The following is a 22,669-nucleotide window of genomic DNA, read 5'->3' on the forward strand; positions in this document are numbered from 1 at the left end:
CACAGGAGCGTGAGAAAGCGGCTCCTCTGGCATAGCTTTACTGCTTGTAAATTCATGACGGAGGGTGACCACATTTGATAGCAATAATCCTAGGCTGCTAGTGGTAATTAACGAGAAGTGAAATGCCAGGGAGGGTGGAGATGCCAAGCAGTGCTTCCTTGTGGCAACTGAGAGGACATGACTCTGAGACATGGTGCTATGATAGCAGCGTCATGACTTCCTCTTTCATAAAAATATTTCATCAATATGTCCCTCATCACATAATGAATCTATGACACAATTCAAGCTTTAAATTCCTCATACGGAGACGTACAGGGAAAGCACTGATGTTCTGTTTTCTTTTGTAACCCCTTAATACTCCTTCAGGGTATTGTCATGGCAGCAGTTTAAAAGAACATGCAATTATTCTGACTCTTTGTAAGTACCAACATAAGGATCGGTAAAAGCAGTCAGGAATGAAGAGGGACCATACCTGTCTTTATAAATGCTCGATATGGTATAAATTTTGCTTGCCTGACACTTCAAACTTCCAAAATCACAGATTTGCTGAAATCTGAAACAGAATGTGAAGGCATTGCTTTTTTTTTTTATTATTAATAACATGTCTTTGAACTATAGTTATTAAATCTCATATCAGAATGGATAGAAAAAAAATATCTGCAGCTCCTTGACCTTATAACATCCCTTGAGTTTGATCTTAAAGTGTTGAGTTGGCAGCAAAATAGCAAAATATATAAACAGAAAAGAAAAAAGAAGGGGAATAAGAAATTGAACCCACATTAACTACAACAGACCTTCTAATGGCAAAAGGCAAAAAGAGATTCAAAAGGTCACCAGCATATTCAAGCTACACAGAGAAGAAAGCGCCCCATTTACTGTATAACTAAATCTGATGTTTATGCTTGTTAAAATGAAGAATTGTTGGTTATATCAGAAATAAAACATCTGTATCGTTACTTTAGGCACAATGATTTTGCTATCAGCCTAAGATGTATCACTTGATTCCTAAATTGGCATGTAATTATGGATGCTTCAGAATTGTGTGGAAATCTATGTGCACCTGCATAATGGTCAGCATCGTCCTTTCTTTAGTACTGTTTTTACCATTTAGTAGCTGCTCCAGTGCAGCTTAGAATCTACTATGCACACACTAACATGCAATCTGAAGACAGACTGCAGGACTCGCATTGTGCAAAGTACGAAAAAACAGACTCACTCCATAATTAATTTATTTATCTTTTGCATTTTGCATCCAGCCTAAATGATGTTATGCAGATTTCTGGCTTCTGCTTCTGATCTGGGGAAGGTCCCATGAGTACAGGTTGATGACAGCTCTGTATTCATGTGGGGCATGAGAGGGGAGGCACATAGGCACTAAGGGGCACTTTTGCTTAAAAGAGAAAACAAGAACACCTAAATAAAACCTCACATATCCATAGGAATAACATGCATACTCCATGTACATAGTTCCCTAGTAGTAAATGTACCCAGCATCACAGTTCTAAAAAGGTCACAGTGCTACCTCATAGTTCTTCATATTAATCTTCATATTGTTAATAATTGTTGGTAATTAAAGAACTTTCTGCCATCTGGTATGACTGTGGTGTATATACAGTATATAGTTCAGCACTCTCAGGTCTTAATAAAAAATAAAAGAATCATTTATTGTTCAATGTTTCGGCTAACATTAGAGTCTTCTACAGGAAAATAACACATTGAATATAAATACACATATCAACAACAGAAATTTTAAAAAATGTCACCAAAGTTCAGTGTATGATGTCATCATCATCATAGCCCTGTCCATTCAGTGGTTTTCAAGCAAGAAAAACAACAATTTTTAATCCGTTGAATTAAACATTTAGAACCCCCAAAAGTGAAGTGGATTAAAACAAGCATCCTGAGTATATCCACTGACTAGTATAAATAAATGTTTCCTGAACCTAGCAATAAAGTTATCCAAAAAATCATAAGTATACCCAGCAACCAGAGAGAGAGAGAGAGAGAGAGAGAGAGAGAGAGAGAGAGAGAGAGAGAGAGAGAGAGAGAGAGATAGATAGATAGATAGATAGATAGATAGATAATGGATAGACAGATAGATAGATAGATAGATAGATACATAGATAGATAGATAATAGATATATAGATAGATAGATAGATTGGACTGGGACACCGGGGGCCCATCAGAAAACCTTAGACCAGGGGCCCACTCTCAGTACTATATTATTATTTCTCTTCTCACTCAACCTTTGTTTTCCTAGTCTCTTTTCTTGACATACTATAATCTATTATTCCATCTATTAAGCCTCTATGTTCTCATAGAAATACAGAATGACCATGAAATATGCCAAATGTTTAGCAGCATGAGGGTCCACCAGGAGTTTTCCTGGTATCCCTGTTGGCCAGTCCGACACTGGATAGATAAATAGAGAGAGAGAGAGAGAGAGAGAGAGAGAGAGAGAGAGAGAGAGAGAGAGAGAGAGAGAGAGAGAGAGAGAGAGCGCGCGATATGATGATAAATAGATAGATAGATTATGATAGCTAGATGATAGAGAGAGAGAGAGAGAGAGAGAGAGATGATAGATAGATAGATAGATAGATAGATAGATAGATAGATGATGGATAGATAGATAGATAGATAGATAGATAGATAGATAGATAGATGATGGATAGATAGATAGATAGATAGATAGATAGATAGATAATTGATTGATAGATAGATAGATAGATAGATAGATAATTGATTGATTGATAGACAGACAGACAGACAGACAGACAGACAGACAGACAGATAGATAGATAGATAGATAGATAGATAGATAGCCTGCAATCAGTCCAGCCTGTAATCACTGCATTGTATAATACTATTGTGTGTCTCAGAAAAGAGAAAGTTGTAACTAAACTATTGACAGAAGGATGCTAATTGGTCTAATACCCTAATGACATAACAGTCATCTGTCATCTTGATGTGCGAGCATGAACTCCCGGAATGCTCTGGAATATGTTATAACATTGTGCTGCGATCATTCTCTTTTGCAAAAAGTTTGCATTTGGTTTAATATGTGTTGCTGTACAATATAGTTGTTTTGTTATACATGTTAAAACACACTGCCTGTAAAATCATTGTATTGTAAAAAAACCAAAAACTAATCATCTTTTCTTCATTTTAGCTATAGTAATGGTCTTGAACAGTATGAGTGTCAGCTGGAGCGCTCGGATACAGATTTTCTTGACCTTTTGCAAGCTTATAGCAATTCTGATAATTATAGTCCCTGGAGTTCTACAGCTAATTAAAGGTATGAACTAACATTTTGTTTCAGTTATATGCATTAACTTCAATTATTATCTTCCATCATATGCTTATGTGTGAGTCACCATCCTTTTTGTTTCAATTTAACTTTTTACCTTGTTACAATGCACACGTATAAAATAATATAAAGATAAATTATATCCGATTTTGGAGTGAATTGTTAATGCCTGTGGATGTGGATCAGGAGGCCATCGTATTTCACAATCAGTGATCAAAGACTTTGTTTGTAGTACTTTTGTTTCCAGCTTCTCTAGGTAAACAGAAATGAATCATTATACTTCACAGCATGTAGATTCATTTAAAAAGAAAAACAATGGTCTCAATTTCATATAAAGAAGAGCATAGCTTCACATGTATACAGTGCTAAAAGTTTTAATGCACCAACTAGAGAAACAAAAATTTGATTGGTTGTGATAAGGTTATGATCAGTGGCGTAACTAGATATTACTGGGCCCCACAGCAAATTATTTTTCAGGCCCCCAAAATGTTTAGAGGTTGACTTGTTTCTCCAATATTTATTGAAATTGTATATGAATTAGGGCCTCATGGGGCCCCTATACCTCCTGGGCCCCCCTGCAGCCGCAGGGTCTGCTTCCTCTATAGTTATCCTGGTTATGATAATGCAATCAAACTGCCCACCAACTGCCATTGCCATTGACATCGGAACAACGGAAAGTGGTGTGTGTCAGCCCACAATAGCAATTGTTACCCAAAAACATACACTATGGTTTGGGGGCCTTCCGTTAATGTGCAAGGTGTAGAAGGTGATGCCTTCTAGCAGCAATCAAGCTTTATACCATTATTTAACAGGCAAATGGGGCAATAATAAATCAACTGGGAATTGTAAAAAAGATGACAAAGATATCTTGAAAATGTGTACACATGAAAAGGGGGAAATAGGGCTGAACATAGGTTCCAAAGTACATTACTTTAGTTACCCATTATAACTAGTGATGGGCGAACTTGTCCTGTTTCAATTCGTTATGAAATTCACGGATTTCCCATGAAATTCGTGAAACAGGCGATAAATTTTCAAGACGCTGGCGTCAAAATTGACGCCGGCAACAATTCCGACGGGTGTCCGTTAAATTGTCGCCCGAGTCAAAACTTTGTCGCTGGCGTCAAACAAAACATTAAAAATCCACCGCAAATTTGTGCCTGGCGAATACATTCGTGAATCGCTTATTATAGCCATCCAGACCTTTGCTTTAATTTTCTAAAATATAGTTGACTGATCAAAACGAATTAGTTGCTATGGTAAACTTCATCAGTGCAATTAAGCACCTATGTAGCAAATGAGCTCCAGTATGTATTTGTCCAGGTTTAGAAATAAAAAAAACCTTTACCATACCATATCTGATTACCAATTACAAACGTTACATACAGATACGGTATCTAATCAGTGTTATCGGGTATCTTGCTGCTCTGATCTATTTTAGATAAGAGAGGAACACAAAACCAACTGGTTTGTTAAAGTGATTTATTGATTGATTGGCAAGTACATTTACTGCAGGTGTTACTTAAGATAGATGTTTCTTTTTCCTTGAAAATGTTAACGCTTTATGACTTCCTTTTCGTTATGTATTCTCTATGTAAGGGTTTCTTTGGCGTTTATCAGAAGGAAGATCAACACTTCTTTTCATGGTCTTTGACAGCTACATCTTAAATCTTGACTCATGCCATATTTTATAGAATAAGTGTTTCTGTGTAAACAAGACCAAATGACAAGATGTATTAAATCATATCAAAACAAACCATGTCTGAAATTTGCGTTGCAGGAGAGACACAGAACTTCAAAGATGCTTTTATTGGAAAAGACGTCAGTGTTATGGGGTTGCCCTTGGCATTCTATTCTGGAATGTATGCATATGCTGGATGGTAAGTAATATTGCTTCAGTTATATATTGCCTTATACTAGAGATGACCAAAAAGAGGATATTTAAAAATCTCTTACCGTTCCCCTATAGAAATATATATGTGGTGTTCCATGGCATTTAATTATCACTTCTTGTATTTCATAGTCTTTACCATAATGTCTCCCTACACCTGCAACCTTAATTCAAATTTTGGCAACAGCCAAAAAAATAACCACTGCTTTATAGGCACGAACAAATCCAGTAAAATATGAGAGTAAAGCTCCGACTTCTATTCATCTCTCTAAATATGTTAGTATTGCTTAGGATTATATGTTTTTGTTTGTTTGATCTATCATTAATAGGGATGTAGCGAACCGCCGAGTATGTGTTGGCGAACGCCGTTCGCGAACACCGGCAAAAATTGCGAACTGTTCGCGAACTTCGAACATCCGAAAATCGTTCGATTCAAACGATCGAAGGATTTTAATCGTTCGATCGAACGATTTTCGTTCGAATCGAACGAAAATCGTTCGATTTTAGCGATCGATTGGTCGAATGGTCGAACGATTTTGACGCGAACGCCTATTGGCGAACGTCGCGCGACGTTCGCGAACTTGCGGCGGACGCGAACAGTCGAAGTTCGCGCAAACTAGTTCGCCGGCGAACAGTTCGCTACATCCCTAATCATTAATACTACTTATCCTAAACCATACATATTATCAGGGCTGCCATCAGGGGGTACCGTCGTACAGGGCCTGGGCCTAAAGGGAGACCCAGCTGTGCTGCACTTTTTGAAGTAGCAGGGACCTCCTTGACATTGCCGAAGTCATGCGAGGAACCACAATTTTATTGTATGGGGTCCCCATTATTTCTGATGGTGGCCCTGCATATTATTAAGTACAGGTATAGGATCCATAATCTGGATGCCCACAAAACTCAGAATTACAGGCCATTTCCCATCCACTTCATGTTAATCAAATAATTCAAATATTTAGAAATTATTTGCTTTTTCTCTGTAATAAAAAAAGAGTACCTGATACTTTAGTACACATTAAATTATTAGAAACTTATTATTATTAGAAAGGTATTAGAAACCTGTGCATTTTATATATCATCTCTTGCTTAGTAAAGTAGGAGAACTTACACATGTCAGAGATGCTTAGATTAAATAGGTTAAACCAACACATGTATCAGGTAGCAAAGATGAAAACTTTAAATGAAAACTACTAAAATTAGAGGTTGCATGCTTTTTTACAATTTGAGAAATATGAAATACTTATCCTAATTCGAGTCTTCCGTACTTTAATTTTATTATTTATCTATTGGAAAAAATATCAAAAAGTATGATGAAAATATATAATCTCTCTAAATTTTATAGTTGTGGTAAGTTGGAATCAAATGGTTCAAGGAATCCGCTAGGATATAGAGGAAGTGTTAGTTAGTTAAAGGAAAACTATACCCCCCAAACAATGTAGGTCTCTATTAAAAGATACTGAGTAAAACAGCTCATGTGTAAAACCCTGCTTCATGTAAATGAACCATTGTCATAATAATATACTTTTTTAGTAGTATGTGCCATTGGGTAATCATAAATAGAAAATTGCCATTTTAAAAAATAAGGGCCGCCCCCTGAGATCGTACGATTCACTGTGCACACATACAAACCACATGTAAGGTCACATGAGCCAATTAACAGACAGAGTTCTGCCTTTTGCTTCCTCACTTCTTCCTGTTACAGTTAGAGTTGTAGTATTTCTGGTCAGGTGATCTCTGAGGCAGCACAGATAGAGTCACAAAATGGTGGTTCAAGGCAAGAGATGTAAAAGGGCAATATTTATGTAAATATATATTCCAGTTTGGTAAGATTCTTTAATATGTCATTAAATTTGATATAAACTATCTGTTGCTTAAGTATTCATTTTGGGGGTATAGTTTTCCTTTAAAAGTGATAGTTCAACCTATCCCAGATGGTTAACCGTGCAAACATTTAATAAGATGTATTCATTATGGGGCCTATTTTTTAAACTTCAATTTTTTTCTGGTCGAGTTTTTAAAGAGGAAAAACTAAAAAATTTTAGATCGAAAAAAAAACTTGCTTTTTTTGAGATTCATTATACCCCGAAGCTGCTAACTATACAAATCCAAAAATACTCCCTCTAAAATCTAACATGTAGAAGTCAATGGCAGATGTCCCTTTTACAATTGGAAGATGTTTAGTGACATTGGGTACTGCTCTGGTATTCATACTATAATGTGAAAAAGGCGAGGTTTTCCGGTAATGCCTCGAAAAAGTCGTACGTCAAATTGGAAAAAGTTGTACGATTCAAATTGCTGCACAATTTTGCAGAGACTTTTCCAAGCTGATTTTTTGAGGTAAAGGAGGTAAATTCGTGGATGGGAGTTAGGTTGACTTTGTTGTAATAAAAAATGGGAAAAAATTGAGTTTTAGTAAACCAAATTCCTATAGGAAAAACTTTAGATCCATAATATTGATTTTTCAGAAAGCATGTGTTGTTGGCCTTCCTTCAGCATAGGAGTTTTGGATAGGTTCTTCAATGTTGCACTATTATTACCTCCAAAGTGATCTAAGTACAATTTCAATTTTAGCAATTTACAATTATTACAGAGAAAAAATAATAATTATTAAAAATGTGGATTATTTGGATAAAATGTAATCTATGGGAGATTTGCTTTCCATAATTCAAATCTTTCTTGTCCTTCTTTCAGCATAGTTGTTTTGGGTTTTCTTCAATCTTAAACTATGATTACCTCAGAAGCAAACTATAATATATAAGCAAAATATATAAGTATAATATATGTAAAATTTCAATTTTAGCAATTCACAATAACATTAATACTAGTGAATGTGCTTTTACAGTTATATGATTTGTATTTTGACACTTCTAAAATGCTCTTGTGACATAGAGTCTTTACAAAGCAAATTCATCTGTGCTTATCCACCCTGAAAGTAACTTGTATAATATGAAATTTCAAAGTAAAACACACATCCAAGCTTTGCATCTCTATACTATTTAGGATGCAAATCTCTTTAAATTCTTCTCTTTATTCCTCTTGCGTACTCTTTAAATCAAGTGTGCTGCTGACTATTGAACTAGCTATCAAGCTGTCTGCATTCATCTCATGTAATCTATCAGAAGCTTAGTACTCCGTTTCTTAATAACATAAAAAAATGTAATAAATTTGTTTTCAAATTTGATGGATTTGATGCTACATCCAAAGACAATGCAAGGTTAGCACACATTAGAAGGCTGATGACAAGTTAAAAAAGAATGCAGTTTCTGTTTAAGAAAATGAATAAACCAGCTTTTTTTCTTAGCACTTGCAGTCGCACACTGAAATTATAATTTTAGTCGTTAGGATAGAGGCAGATGTCTAGTTCGAAACATGACACCCAAGTCAATTGATTTTCAGCTTGTAGTGTGCAATAATGAGCAATAATATTGTACAATAGGGCAAAGTCTAAGAGAAGTGAGAGAGAAGGACTTTGGTAATATGACAACTTTGTGAAATGGATTTATCTGGAAAAATACTTTCCTTTTCTGTGGCCCGAATGGCAGCATATACACTTTGGTCCACACCCAGCAGGACAGGAAATAAATGAATGTCCAATAAGAATCTAGAAATAACTGCAAGCCACCATCACCCAAGAAGATCATTATGGAGACAGACTGATGATGCCAAAATAATTTTATTCAGGAGAGAATTCTATACTGCCTTTCAGACAAAAGCAAAAGAAAATGTTCATGAAAGGCTAAACTTTTGTTTTTCTTTACATCCTGTAGGCAGCACGTACTGTACACTAAGGGGCATATTTATCAAGTTTCAATTTCAAATTTTGAAAACAAAATTTGAATGAAAAAAGTTTATGATCCAATAGGTCCATATTCGGCCAAATTCGAATTGTACAATTTTTTTTTACCAAAAAAACCTTAGATTTTTCAAAGTCCACCAATTGACTCCAAGTAGGTTCCAGAAGGTCCCCCAGAGGCTAAAACAGCAATTCAGCAGGTTTAAGATGGTGAATTTGGACTATTCCCTAGTCGAGGTACACAAAAATAACTCGAAATTCAATTTTTTTTTAAATTCAAAAATTCACCTCGACATTGGATAAATCTGCCCCTCAGAGATTAAATTAAACAACAAAAAAGGGGTATGGGTTGTTAAGCTTGACAAGCAATATTCTGCTGCTAAAGGCTGCGTTCTGAGAGGCTGGTAGATTCAGCATATAGAATTTTGCAAAAGTTTGTAGACTTGACCATGTCATAATTTTGCAGATTTTCACAATGTGAAGGTCTGCTCTGTCCAGAAAGTTTAAACTGCCCTTGTAGAGTGAGCCTTTAAATTTGGAGGAGGCACTTTTTAACTCAGTTCAATGGACATTGCCATCTTGACCCAGGTTGCAATAGTTGATTTTGAGAGATGTTTATTTAAATTTCCATTTCTTTATTTAAGACATCCAGGTACATTCAGAGAATTTAAGAAAAATGGTAGGATAACCTTAGATCTCGGGTTCTTCCATGAAAGTTATTTTGGTGTAATATACAACAAGGCTTTTAGAATAACTTTTTTTTGGGAAGGAAGACTGCGTACAGTGTATCTGCTGCCAGAATCTGAAGTTTCTTTACTCTTCTAGCTGAGGTAGTGGCAACTAAAAAGTCAGTTTTCCATGATAAATAAAAAGGAATCATTGACAAAGGCTCAAAGGGACTTAGAGCAGCTAGTATGATATTTCTGTCCCAAATAGAGGTTTTTATGAAAAGACTATTCAGAGGCTGGCAGCTATATTCTTGTAAAAAAATTGCTGACTAAGAAGAAATGTAGACTTTTAGGGGGTTATGTAATAAAAGGCACTAAGTTTTTTCAGGATCAGTAACCCATAGCAAACAATCAGGTAGCCTGGTCACCTGTTTAAAAGCAAAACTCATTGATTGCTATGGGTTACTGTTCCTGGGAAAACTTAGTGCCTTTTATTACATATGGGGTTTAGGATGTTGCTTGTTGGAGAAGCCATCTTGAAGAAAATCATGATGTAGATCTTAAATTCTGAGGATTTCGTCATAATGAAGTTTGCACTACATCATTATGAAGACCTTGTTCTAGCAAGCACTCCATATCAAGTGTGACACCATAAGGTTCAGCCTCCAGAACTGCCCTTTGAACAGATCTATCAGATCTGAGAAGCAAGATCTTTGGGCCACAATGGAGAGACCATAATCACTGCTGCTTTCTTTCCTGATTTTCCAAAGAAGATCAAGGGTATTCATGGAAAAACATAAGCTAGATTGAAGTTCCAGGAAATAACCATGCCATCCAGCAATGCCTGTCTTCTTAAGGAACACAATAGCCATTGTCTATTTGCAGTAGACCCTACTTCTCCACCAATTGATTAAATACTTAAAGTGTTGCTCCTTGATATTAGGAATGTCTGCTCAATGCATCTTAATTTGAAGTGCCCTGAGAATAAAAAGAATGTTCTCTGCCCAGATTGATTGATTGATCTTTTAACCCTCTTTTATCAATAAAGGAGCTCTGGTAAGCGACTGTCACCACATTTTGTAACTGAATCATCCGTTCTTGATTCAATAAGCAGAATCACTGCTGCAAGGTGATTTATTGCAGACTACCAAATACACCTAAGATTTCACTGACATTGCAGACTCTCAAGATATCTTCATAGACATCTTAGTAAGGTTTGGTATTCAGGACTACCAATCCACTTTTTGACGTATCAATGCATGTCAAATAAAGTGCTTCCTGATTAATGGTGTTTGGCGATGTCTTTAGTTATAGTTGTTGTAATCAGTGCTTAGTGATGCCTCTTGTGTCATGTGACACATTCAAATTGTGTCATATACTAATATCAAACTAGGGGAGATTGTGGATGCACACCTAAGGCCAATTTCAAAAAGTTTAAATATCAGATCTGTTTGTCTGCAGTGTTGTCTTTGCTTATATACAGGTTTGCTACATTATTGTTGCACTGTTACTATAATTCATCAGATAAATGTGTGCTAGAAAATGCTGATAACAGTTAATAACTGTTAATCTAATAAAACAGAAACAGTGATGAGTGAATTTTCGACAAGTGTGGATTTGCAGTGAAATCCCGCATTTTGCCATCTGCACATTTCACCACGAAAGAAAGTCCTAGAGACAAAAAAGTCACCGCAAGAAAATATGCTCATTTACTTAAATGCATTTTGAGAGAAAAAAACATGCGTGTGTAAAAATTTGTCAATGTGTTTTGCAAATTTTTCAGCAGTTTCATGAACTTTTCGGCGAAGCAAAACAGGACAGATTCGCTCATCACTAGCCACAAACATCATTTTTGTGATTTTGGGTATAACACTTGGCTTTGGACACAAACATCAATACTGCACCAAATAAAAGCCATTTTAAACATATTGTTTATTTATTATAGTTATTTTTACCAGTGACAGTAATTTCTTTTCACATTTGTTTGCAGGTTTTACCTTAACTTTGTTACTGAAGAAGTTGAAAACCCAGAAAAGTAAGTAAATATATTCTGTTACTCTTTGGCTGTCTCTTCTGATTTTACAACAGCTTGTAAATGAAGCATAATACTGTGCACAGAACTGGCAGTTTAGAAGGAGAACCATTGCAAGATGTATAATGTGTTCCAGTAGTGCATTTAATTGTTGACTCATGCTAGAATCAGCCAATTAGAGTAGGTGAAATCTGTCACTGATTCACATGAGTGTGGTTGTTGCTGCTGGAAAAAAATAGGTTGAAGAACTCAATAAATAAATCATGAAATATATAAATAATTGTTAGAAAAAAATTATACAAACCTATGAAAAAAAGATTTATTAAACAACCACTGCCACTCCATTACTAAATTACAATGTGTACATTGCAAACAATTCATTCTTCCATTTAAAATGTTATTCTTGATCCAATTAATGTATTTTTGATAATTTTTTTTATCCAATTAATTTTAATTTTAGTTTAATATTGATGTGTAGGCAGCTATCTCAGTTCATTTGTGCCTGATCCTGTGCTTTCAAAAAGAGCCAGCACATCCAATACAACTGTTTTCAGATAAGCTATTGTTTCTACTACTCAATGTAACTAGAGACATTGTGGTCGGACTTGTTTTACTATTGAGTGCTATTCTCATTTCTACTGGTAGGTAATAAATAGGAGCATTTTTTGCAATGTACAGGTTAAGGTTATCTTGTTACCTTCCCATTCTTCTGTTGATAATCTTTTTTGGGGGGGGGAGGAAGGGAGGTGATATCACTCCAACTTGCAGTGCAGCATTAAAGAGTGACTGAAGTTTATAACTGCATAAGTCATGTGGCTGAGGGTACTTTGAAAACTAAGAACATTTTTAGCCCCATGTAAAATTCTACAATGTAATATCTGTTTGTCTTTTGAAAAATGGATTTTAGTGCAGAATTCTGCTTGTGGAGCAATTGAGGATTCTGCTGGAAGAATGCTAATGCATTGTGTAAAAGAACAAGAATCCCTTTAACTTATTGCCCCTTGTATGAGCCATAGCCATGGTCTGCCTGTCTGTTATCTTGCTGGAAATCAGACAGATATTGTAAAGTCTCACCCTGGTGGTCTAGTGGGTCGGCAGGGATGCCCGCCGTGGTGATCCTTCTCTGTGGCTTGCCTGTTCTCCTATGGCGCGTGGTGCGCACTTCCGGAATTTACATGCCATGTGCGTGACTCCATCACATCTTTGGAGCGAAAATTTAAAGGGGCTTCAGGCCTAAAATCATTGCCGTTATTAGGTCAATTTGATTAGTTCCTGGGTGTGATTTCTGTCTGTGTATATCTGTTTTTTATCCCTGCCTGTCTGACTCTGCCAATCCTGACCTTTGCCTTCTTGAACTCTGCCTGTACCAACCCGGCCTGCCTGACTATTCTTGAACTCTGCCTGCACCGACCCCAGCCTACCTGACCACACTTTATTGTTTAATCCTTAAGTAGCTGGTGTTGCCTTCCGTCCTATCTTGGTAACAAACGTGCCCCTTTCTTCTTCAGAATGCTTGCTTTGCTTCTCTCGTGTTAAGACCTGGCGGAATCCGAGTAGCTGAGGGATCCTCCCGAGGCCAAAGGTGGCTGCTACAGGCAGAAGATTGAGCCGTGACTGGTAGGGATGTAGCGAACGTCGGAAAAAAAGTTCGCGAACATATTCGCGAACTTGCGCAAAAACGCGAGCGAACGGTTCGCGAACCCCATAGACTTCAATGGGAAGGCGAACTTTAACATCTAGAAAAGACATTTCTGGCCAGAAAAATGATTTTAAAGTTGTTTAAAGGGTGCAACGACCTGGACAGTGGCATGCCAGAGGGGGATCAAGGGCAAAAATGTATCTGAAAAATCTGCCTGTGTGTGCTTGGAAGAGATAGTGTAGGGGGAGAGCTGTTAGTGATTTCAGGGACAGATGATAGTAAGTTTGCTGGCTAGTAATCTGCTTGATACTGCTCTGTATTGGAGGGACAGAAGTCTGCAGGGATTTGAGGGACATTTTAGCTTAGGTAGCTTTGCTGGCTAGTAATCTGCTGTTCTCTTTAAACAACTGCCATACGTTGACCTTGTAGGCATTGTTTGCCCAGTTTTTTTGGACGCAGCCACTGAAGCACAGTTGCCAGAAAAAATATGCCATATAAATGCTGAAAATAGTCATTTTTCGCCATACGTTGACCTTGTAGACATTGTTTGCCCAGTTTTTTTGGACGCAGCCACTGAAGCACAGTTGCCAGAAAAATTATGCCATATAAATGCTGAAAATATAAATTTTTTTGGTTGCAGCCACTGAAGCACAGAGGCCAGAAAAATTATGCCATATAAATGCTGAAAATATGCATTTTTTTGGTCGCAGCCACTGAAGCACAGTTGACAGAAAAATTATGCCATATAAATGCTGAAAATATAAACTTTTTTGGTTGCAGCCACTGAAGCACAGAGGCCAGAAAAATTATGCCATATAAATGCAGAAAACATGCATTTTTTTGGTCGCAGCCACTGAAGCACAGTTGACAGAAAAATTATGCCATATAAATGCTGAAAATATAAATTTTTTTGGTTGCAGCCACTGAAGCACAGAGGCCAGAAAAATTATGCCATATAAATGCAGAAAATATGCATTTTTTTGGTCGCAGCCACTGAAGCACAGTTGCCAGAAAAAATATGCCATATAAATGCTGAAAATAGTCATTTTTTGCCATATACGTTGAGTCAACGTATGGCAAAAAATGACTATTTTCAGCATTTATATGGCATATTTTTTCTGGCCTCTGTGCTTCAGTGGCTGCGGCCAAAAAAACTGGGCAAACAATGCCTACAAGGTCAACGTCGTTGACCTTGTAGGCATTGTTTGCCCAGTTTTTTTGGCCGCAGCCACTGAAGCACAGAGGCCAGAAAAAATATGCCATATAAATGCTGAAAATAGTCATTTTTTTGGTCGCAGCCACTGAAGCACAGTTGCCAGAAAAATTATGCCATATAAATGCTGAAAATATAAATTTTTTTGGTTGCAGCCACTGAAGCACAGAGGCCAGAAAAATTATGCCATATAAATGCAGAAAATATGCATTTTTTTGGTTGCAGCCACTGAAGCACAGAGGCCAGAAAAATTATGCCATATAAATGCAGAAAATATGCATTTTTTTGGATGCAGCCACTGAAGCACAGTTGCCAGAAAAAATATGCCATATAAATGCTGAAAATAGTCATTTTTTGCCATACGTTGACCTTGTAGACATTGTTTGCCCAGTTTTTTTGGTTGCAGCCACTGAAGCACAGAGGCCAGAAAAAATTAAACCAGTAGGGTTTGCACCCTAGTTTGTAACGGTGGCGGAGGGAGGAGGAGGACGCTAAAGGACAGCTGTGTGTGGAGTCATGAGGCTTGAAGAGAAGGACAGCTGCATAGAAGTCAGAACAAGTCTTCCGGCGTGCAGTAACCCTCCGAGATCCACCCCTCATTCATTTTAATAAAGGTCAGGTAATCGACACTTTTGTGACCTAGGCGAGTTCTCTTCTCAGTTACAATCCCTCCTGCTGCACTGAAGGTCCTTTCTGAGAGCACACTTGAGGCTGGGCAAGACAAGAGGTTCATGGCAAATTGTGACAGCTCTGGCCACAGATCAAGCCTGCGCACCCAGTAGTCCAGGGGTTCATCGCTCCTCAGAGTGTCGATATCTGCAGTTAATGCCAGGTAGTCCGCTACCTGCCGGTCGAGGCGTTCTTTGAGGGTGGATCCAGAAGGGTTGTGGCGCTGCCTTGGACAGAAAAACATTTGCATGTCTGACGTTACAGACTGGCCAAAGGGCTTTGTCCTTGCAGGTGTGCTCGTGGCAGGATTACTGGCACCTCTGCCCCTGGAATGTTGATGAGTTCCTGAAGTGACATCACCCTTAAAAGCATTGTACAACATGTTTTGCAGGCTGGTTTGTAAATGCCGCATCTTTTCGGACTTGTGGTATGTTGGTAACATTTCTGACACTTTATGCTTGTACCGAGGGTCTAGTAGCGTTGCGACCCAGTACAGGTCCTTCTCCTTAAGCCTCTTGATACGGGGGTCCTTCAACAGGCATGACAGCATGAAAGACCCCATTCTCACAAGGTTGGATGCAGAGCTATCCATCTCCGCTTCCTCATTATCAAGGACTGCATCATCCACGGTCTCCTCCCCCAGCCACGTACAAGACCAGGGGTCCCCAAAAGGTCACCACTAGCCCCCTGGGAAGCCTGCTCCTGTTGGTCCTCCTCCTCCTCCTCCACAAAGCCACCTTCCTCCTCTGACTCCACTTCTGGCACCTCTCCCTGCGTTGCAGCAGGTGCCTGGGTTCGTTCTGGTGATTCCGACCAGAAATCGTGCGCTTCCAGCTCCTCGTCACGCTGGTCTACAGCCTCATCTGTCACTCGTCGCACGGCACGCTCCAGGAAGAAAGCGAAGGGTATTAGGTCGCTGATGGTGCCTTCGGTGCGACTGACCATATTTGTCACCTCTTCAAAAGGTCGCATGAGCCTGCAGGCATCGCGCATAAGCACCCAGTAACGGGGGAAAAAAATCCCCAGCTGTGCAGATCCAGTCCTACCACCCAGTTCAAAAAGGTACTCGTTGACGGCCCTTTGTTGTTGCAGCAGACGTTCCAACATAAGGAGCGTTGAATTCCAGCGAGTCTGGCTGTCAGAAATCAAACGCCTGACTGGCATGTTGTAGCGCTGCTGAATGTCAGCAAGGCGTGCCATGGCTGTGTAGGAACGTCTGAAATGGGCCGACACCTTTCTGGACTGGGTGAGAACGTCCTGGAATCCTGGGTACTTGGAGACAAAACGTTGGACTATTAAATTTAACACATGTGCCATGCAGGGCACATGTGTTAAATTGCCTAGTCTCAACGCTGCCAACAGATTGCTTCCATTGTCACACACCACTTTTCCGATCTGCAGTTGGTGTGGGGTCAGCCACCGATCGGCCTGTGACTGCAGAGATGACAGGAGTACAGATCCGGTATGGTTTTTGCTTTCCAGGCACGTCATCCCCAAGACAGCGTGACAACGGCGTACCTGGCACGTCGAATAGCCTAGGGGGAGCTGGGGGTGCACAGGTGTGGAGGAGGAGAAGGAGGACCCAGCAGCAGAGTAAGAAGAAGAAGAAGACGAGGTAGAGAGCGATGGAGGAGTAGAGGTGGTGGCAGAACCGCGTGCAATCCGTGGCGGTGACACCAACTCCACTGTTGTTGTTGAGCTACCCATTCCCTGCTTCCCAGCCATTACCAAGTTCACCCAGTGGGCAGTGTAGGTGACATACCTGCCCTGACCATGCTTGGAGGACCATGCGTCAGTAGTCATATGGACCTTTGGCCCAACACTAAGTGACAGAGATGCGGTAACTTGGCTCTGCACATGTTGGTACAGGTGTGGTATTCCCTTTTTAGAAAAAAAATTGCGGCTGGGTACCTTCCACTGCGGTGTCCCAATTGCTACAAATTTGCGGAAGGCCTCAGAGTCCACCAGCTGGTATGGTAAAAGCTGGCGGGCTAAGAGTGCAGACAAGCCAGCTGTCAGACGCCGGGCAAGGGGGTGACAGTCAGACATTGGCTTCTTACGCTCAAACATGGCCTTCACAGAAACTTGGCTGGTGGCAGATGACTGGGAATGGGAACAGGTGGTCAAGGTGGAAGGCGGAGTGGAGGGTGGTTCAGACGGGTCAAGGAGAGCAGAGGTAGAGCAGTAAGATGCTGGACCAGAAGGAGTGTGGCTTTTAGTTTGCCTGTTGCCTTTGAGGTGTTGCTCCCAAAGTGCTTTGTGCTTGCCGCTCATGTGCCTTCGCATAGAAGTTGTACCTATGTGGCTGTTGGGCTTACCAAGGCTCAGTTTCTGACTGCACTCATTGCAAATTACAATGCTTTTGTCAGAGGCACACACATTAAAAAAATCCCACACTGCTGACTTTTTGGAAGTGTGCGATCTGGCGGTAACAGTAGAAGTTGGCGGAGTTGGCGGTATTGGCGGCAATGGCGGGTGCGTTGGCCGGCTGAACACAGGTGCCGATACATGTTGTTGCCCTGCTGATCCCTGCGGGCTGTCCTCCCTGCTTCTTCTAAGTCTTATTCTCCTACTGCCTCTCTGACTCTCCGTCTCTCCATCTGAACTACCCTCCTCTTGCTCTCTTCTACTAGGCACCCACAAAACATCAATCTCCTCATCATCATTCTCCTCAGATGCATCAATTTCTTCTGACACATCACAGAAGGAAGCAGCAGCGGGGACCTCCTCCTCATCACTCATTATGTCCATCTCTATCGTGTTCTCTGCCAGAATTAAATCTGGTGTAAGGTCCTCATCTCCTTCATCTTCTTCTGGCAATAATGGTTGCGCATTACTCAGTTCAAGAAACTCATTGGAAAATAACTCCTCTGACCCCAGTGAAGAAGGGGCACCGGTGGTGGAGGAAGTGTTACGTGGGGTGGCCATAGCAGTGGAGGATGAGGAGGATGTTGTGGTAAAGTTAGAAACGGTAGAGGATGGGGTGTGCTGTGTAAGCCAGTCAACTACCTCTTCAGCATTTTGGGAGTTCAGGGTCATTGGCTTTTTAAAACTGGGCAATTTGCTAGGGCCACAGGATTGCATAGCAGCACGGCCCCTAGCACGGCCTCTGCGTGGCGGCCTGCCTTTGCCTGGCATTATTTTTAAAAAAACAACAACAACAACAAAAACTCAGTTGGTTTTTCTGGAAACGATAATACACACAGCTAGATGGCGGGTTGAAGAAAACACTGTGCAAATAATGCCTACAAAGTCAACGTATACACTACTACAGCGGTGGATACGGATTACGTAAAATATATGAATGCTGCTTGAAAAAAAGTAACTCAAGTGGTTTTTCTAGAGACGATAATATTATCAATATTTAGACAAAATGTGAACAAGGTCACACAGCTCGATGGCGGGTTGAAGAAAACAGTGTGCAAATAATGCCTACAAGGTCAACGTATACACTACTACAGCGGTGGATACGGATTACGTAAAATATATGAATGCTGCTTGAAAAAAGTGACTCCGGTGTTTTTTCTGGAGACGGTAATATTATGGATATTTAGACAGAATGGGAACAAGGTCACACAGCTCGATGGCGGGTTGAAGAAAACAGTGTGCAAATAATGCCTACAAGGTCAACGTATACACTACTACAGCGGTGGATACGGATTACGTAAAATATATGAATGCTGCTTGAAAAAAGTGACTCCGGTGTTTTTTCTGGAGACGGTAATATTATGGATATTTAGACAGAATGGGAACAAGGTCACACAGCTCGATGGCGGGTTGAAGAAAACACTGTGCAAATAATGCCTACAAGGTCAACGTATACACTACTACAGCGGTGGATACGGATTACGTAAAATATATTATGGCTGCTTGAAAAAAGTCACTCCGGTGTTTTTTCTGGAGACGGTAATATTATGGATATTTAGACAGAATGTGAACAAGGTCACACAGCTAGATGGCGGGTTGAAGAAAACACTGTGCAAATAATGCCTACAGGGCAAATAATGCCTAAAAGGTCAACTTATACACTACTACAGCGGTAGTAAAATAAAAAAAAGTAAAATAAAAAAAAATGAATATTAAAAAAAAAAAATTAAAGTTGGTGCTGCTGAACTACTAGGAGCAGCAGATTAGCACACCAGTCCCACTCCCCAACACTGCTAGACTAATAGCACTGGGCTCTTATAGTAGTAGTAGTAGTAGTAGTAGTAAAACAACAAAAAAATAAATAAAAGCAGTCCTTACAAGGACTACTGTTATTGCAGCAGTCAGCAGATGAGATCAGAAGCAGGACAGCTGCCCACTGCAGCTACATACAGAGCACTGCAGTAGAAGGTAGATTACTAGCCAGCAAAGCTACCTAAGCTTAAATGTCCCTCAAACCCCTGCAGACTTCTGTCCCTCCAATAACAGAGCAGTATCAAAACGATTACTAGCCAGCAAACTTTCAACTGTCCCTGAAATCACTAACAGGCAGCAGCTCTCTCCCTACACTATCTCTTCAGCACACACAGGCAGAGTGAAAAAACGCTGCAGGGCTTCGGTTTTTATAGGGAAGGGGAGTGGTCCAGGGGAGAGCTTCCTGATTGGCTGCCATGTACCTGCTGGTCTGGGGTGAGAGGGCAAAAAAAAGCGCCAACAATGGCGAACCCAAAATGGCGAACGTCGCGCGACGTTCGCGAACTTCCGGCGAGCGCGAACACCCGATGTTCGCGCGAACAAGTTCGCCGGCGAACAGTTCGCGACATCTCTAGTGACTGGGAGCTTAGCACTTGTTCTGAATTTAGGGAGCCGTACATGACAGATATCTATTTATACGGTTTTAAAATCTTGTCAGACCTCCATAGGCCACTATTATGACATAACTTTTGCCCTGAGTCTTCTTTTTTGATGATGTCAAAAAACAAGCCATAGAATACTTAAAATAAAGTATAAAAAATGATTTTGCTGTAGTGCAAAGTGTTGCGCTATGATTATTCTTTTAATGCACTGCTCTTTTATTGCTTGGCATAAGATTAGTAAATTTAGACAGTATCATAAAGGTACGGTGGGAAAACTGAACGGCAGAATTGTAATTGTAACTGACTTCTGTGCCTTATCCATACATATGCCAATATTAGCTGTCAGTCCAGCCTCTAAGGGACAAATTAAACCAAGGGGGCAGCTTATTGGCTCATGTATAGGGACAAAATGATGACCCATCTCACTGATATCTCCTGTCCTGATAGCTAATGTTTGAAAATACCATCTGAAGAGGTTCATATTGAGCCGGATAAGATTCCTTTTATTTGGTGTGCATAGCTAACTTTATTTGCTGCTTGACATGTCAGTAGGTTGTTAAAATGTCAAAAAAGTTAAGGAACAGATATAAAAATGACTGTAATATATGTGTGTATCTGCCCACACAAAAGTTTTTTTTCACATAGTAAACATTAAATCACTTCACATTCAGTAAACTCTGAGAAATGTTATTTTATGAGCCTATGCACCCAGTGCTAACATTATTTCTCTTGCTGATCACAATGCATATTCCAGATCATTGTTTCTACACTCCAACCACCTGCACATAATGATGAAAATGAGAACAAATAATCATAATGAAGCCTGATAAATATCTTAATCAAGCATATCATCTTTTGTACAAGTAAATTAAGGTCTATGCCTTCTCTTTGCTCACCAGCCCATACAGAATATGTTTATTTAATTTTTCTCGGAGAGTGTGATTGTTCACTAATCACCGAATTGTTCGCAGGAGTTCTAACTTTGTAGCTATTGTAGTTTTTACATTAATTGCCTAAACGCACAGATGCCATTATTGTGCTTCTTCCAGCTGCTTCTATTTGGAGCAATCTGCCTGTATTATTGTCAAGCTCTTTGGCTGGTATCTTTCTTCCTGAAGAAGACATTTAACTGAAACACAAAAATCGAAATTAATTTGCATTTGCATACAAGTTTTTCCATCCTGTATTTGTAAAAGCATTTACTTGGCACAATAAATAGTAGGGCTCATTAACTTACTGTAAAGGGCAATCACTGCGACCACCAGGGGAAGTAGTGCAGTGACATTGAAGTTCAATTGAAGCCCAGTTCTTTAAACAGTGTTTTCTTTGTGCACTTTGACAAAGCATGCATGAAGTTAACTCCACTTTTGAGGAGACACTAACTCCAGAGTTTCCCATGCATCAATTGCCTCTTTTGATTCACCTGAAAATATTCATCTGATATGTATTCATTGGCACCTGGCATCAAAACACACAAGTGCAAGAAAGATTTTGGGCATAAATTTTCTTTAATGGATGGAATCTATTTGTGTAAATACTGTGTGTTGTAAAGTTGAACAATTAAAGTTGAATGATTATTTTTAATACAATTAATATTAATAAATATTAATTAAAGTATAACTTAATTACACTTTAGAAATGGCATATTCCAGTGCATAGGAAGGGCCAACAATTGTATCACATGGAGAACTGTTCAGGATAGAGGACCAGGATCTGGTTATAATTTCATCACCATACATAACAATGGTTTGAGATCCTATCTGAAATCCATTTTTTCTTACATCCCTGTAGTATATTCAGATGTGTAATATAATTAATTAGCATGATAACTGAGACAAGAAAGCTTAAAAAGAGAAAACTCCACAAACCTCTAAATGAAATATTAAGGCTTAAATACCTCTTCTGCGGTAATGGAGTTGTGTGTGTCCATTCATTCCCCATATTGAAGTCTCAGTTCAAATCAATAGATAAGCATCAAAGGATTCCTGTGAGACAAAGATGCCTAAATCAGAGAATTATAACGTATTGATACTTCTTTTTTTATCAATATTTATTGCGTTGCAGGCATACTTTCCTATAGGATCAATCTGAATTACCCCGAGTCATAATTCATTATGTGAATTTATTCTGAACTTATCTAATTTGATCATGATTTTTTTTACAGATAGGTCAGGATTGATGCATTACATTGATAAATCTGCCCTCACCCCAACTCATAGGTTCTTACAGCTTTTCATATGAAATCTAGTTAATGTTGTTATTTTAAAGCTGTGCTATATGATCTCTCATGTCCTTCATGATATGAATTTGCATTGTCTTCCCATTACAAATATATTCTATAAAAACTTACAAACTGTCACTTTACTCTTTAAAGCCTTTGTTCTTATTAACATTTTCTCCACCCGTCAGGTTTTTGAAAAGAACAAATAAGCCTTTGTTTGGGAAATTCGCATACCTAGTTCACAGTGAAAAGGGTTTGTTGCTCTAAATTGTTCTTCTGTTCTCCCACTAAACATTCATTTCCCATTTTGCTTTTGTCCCTACAATAGCAACAGCCCTTAATGATGTGACAGTGACCATTTAAATGACATACTAGTATTAAAAAATACAATAGCACTAAAAAAAAAAAAAGGATCAATCTAAAATCTATCTCATATATAGTCATCCGCTGA

The 22,669-nt window shown here is 39.1% G+C and overlaps 1 protein-coding gene across 1 annotated transcript in view; it reads left to right on the forward strand.

Annotated features, from left to right (window-relative positions):
* The window catches only part of slc7a11.L (solute carrier family 7 member 11 L homeolog), a 117,615-nt gene that overhangs the window by 21,118 nt on the left and 73,828 nt on the right, over positions 1 to 22,669 (forward strand). The window contains exons 4-6 of the mRNA XM_018268696.2: positions 3,171 to 3,296; positions 5,089 to 5,188; positions 11,654 to 11,698. Of these exons, the coding sequence (XP_018124185.1) occupies positions 3,171 to 3,296; positions 5,089 to 5,188; positions 11,654 to 11,698 (271 nt within the window). The remainder of the gene's footprint in view (positions 1 to 3,170; positions 3,297 to 5,088; positions 5,189 to 11,653; positions 11,699 to 22,669) is intronic.

This window comes from Xenopus laevis, chromosome 1L (genome assembly GCF_017654675.1).
Source record: "Xenopus laevis strain J_2021 chromosome 1L, Xenopus_laevis_v10.1, whole genome shotgun sequence".
In the NCBI taxonomy this organism is placed as follows: Eukaryota; Metazoa; Chordata; class Amphibia; order Anura; family Pipidae; genus Xenopus; species Xenopus laevis.